The sequence below is a fragment of the Neoarius graeffei genome, chromosome 16 (assembly GCF_027579695.1).
Source record: "Neoarius graeffei isolate fNeoGra1 chromosome 16, fNeoGra1.pri, whole genome shotgun sequence".
NCBI lineage: Eukaryota > Metazoa > Chordata > Actinopteri > Siluriformes > Ariidae > Neoarius > Neoarius graeffei.
Genome location: NC_083584.1, coordinates 1,459,814 through 1,461,045, shown reverse-complemented (window position 1 = coordinate 1,461,045; position 1,232 = coordinate 1,459,814). Strand labels below are relative to the sequence as shown.

Here is a 1,232-nt window from a genome sequence, read left to right as displayed (position 1 = left end):
TGGTTGTTTGGTCAGGGGAACACAGGAGAGCAGTTTACATCAGTGACTGACTGGAATAACTTTTGTGAGACACATTAAATATTACACACAAAATATTTACTGACACACAAAGACTATTTTCATTACAAGATTGCATTTTTGCAAGTATAAGTGAGAGAATTTAACCTGAAATTCTGGCAGAGGTTTCATTGACATGAAAATGAGAATATTAGTCATGGTTTAACTTTGGTGTTCATCATAGTTACATCGTTCTAATAAAATCTCAATCAGAAGAGAAAAGGAAGTATCTAAAAATAAATTTGTACTCTTTTTTGACATTGAAATATTTTCTTAACATCGTTAAAAATCTCCTGCAGTTTTAATCCATATATTAGAGGATTAAACAGAGGAGGAATAAGTGCCAATTCAAGTGACAGGATCATGGCCATAATGTGGGGAATTTGTTTTGATTCTAGTCTGTTATTTATAATTTCAAAACTTCCATTGACAGAAAAATTAATAAAAATGAGAAGATGTGGTAAACATGTCTTTAAAGCTTTTCTTCTGAAATCTTTAGAATTCTTTAAACACACAGTGAGTATCCTGATATAAGAGTAAAGTATGAAGATCAGTGGAGGAAACAGAGCAATGATAAAAATAAAAAGTCCATATATGTTATTAAGAGATGTTTCTTTACAGCTTAATTTCACAATTGAAAAATTATCACAGTATATTCTGTTCAATTTAAATTTACACAATCGAAGTTGGGATGTTAAAATAACGGCAACACCAATTTCACAACAAGGCAAAAACCATGATAAAAATAAGAGCTTTCTGACAGTGGACATTTTTACAACATTTGCATATAATAATGGATTACAGATGGACACATATCTGTCATAGGCCATCGCTGATAACAGTGTGAACTCTGATGCACCATATGTGTACAAACAAAATGCCTGAAATAAACACACATTATAAGATACAGTTTGTTTTTCAGACAGTAAATCAATGAGCAGTTTAGGATAAAGAGCTGTCGATCCAAAGAGAGAATTACAAAGCAAAGCAGCGATGAAAATGTACATGGGCTCATGAAAATGTTTCTTTTTGAATATGACAAAAATGATGATGGTGTTAAAGCCAATAATCATCATATAGACACTGAGTGTAAATATAAAATAAATATATCTGTAATTCTCTAATTCAACATGTCCCTCCAGTGATAAATATGTAAAATTGGTAGAATAATCCAT

The 1,232-nt window shown here is 31.0% G+C and overlaps 1 protein-coding gene across 1 annotated transcript; it reads right to left on the bottom strand.

Annotated features, from left to right (window-relative positions):
• Window positions 1-287: 287 nt before the first annotated feature.
• LOC132899876 (putative gustatory receptor clone PTE03) lies at window positions 288-1,232 on the bottom strand. The gene has a single exon (XM_060941930.1). It carries the CDS (start codon window positions 1,230-1,232, stop codon window positions 288-290), a length of 945 nt encoding a protein of 314 aa, XP_060797913.1.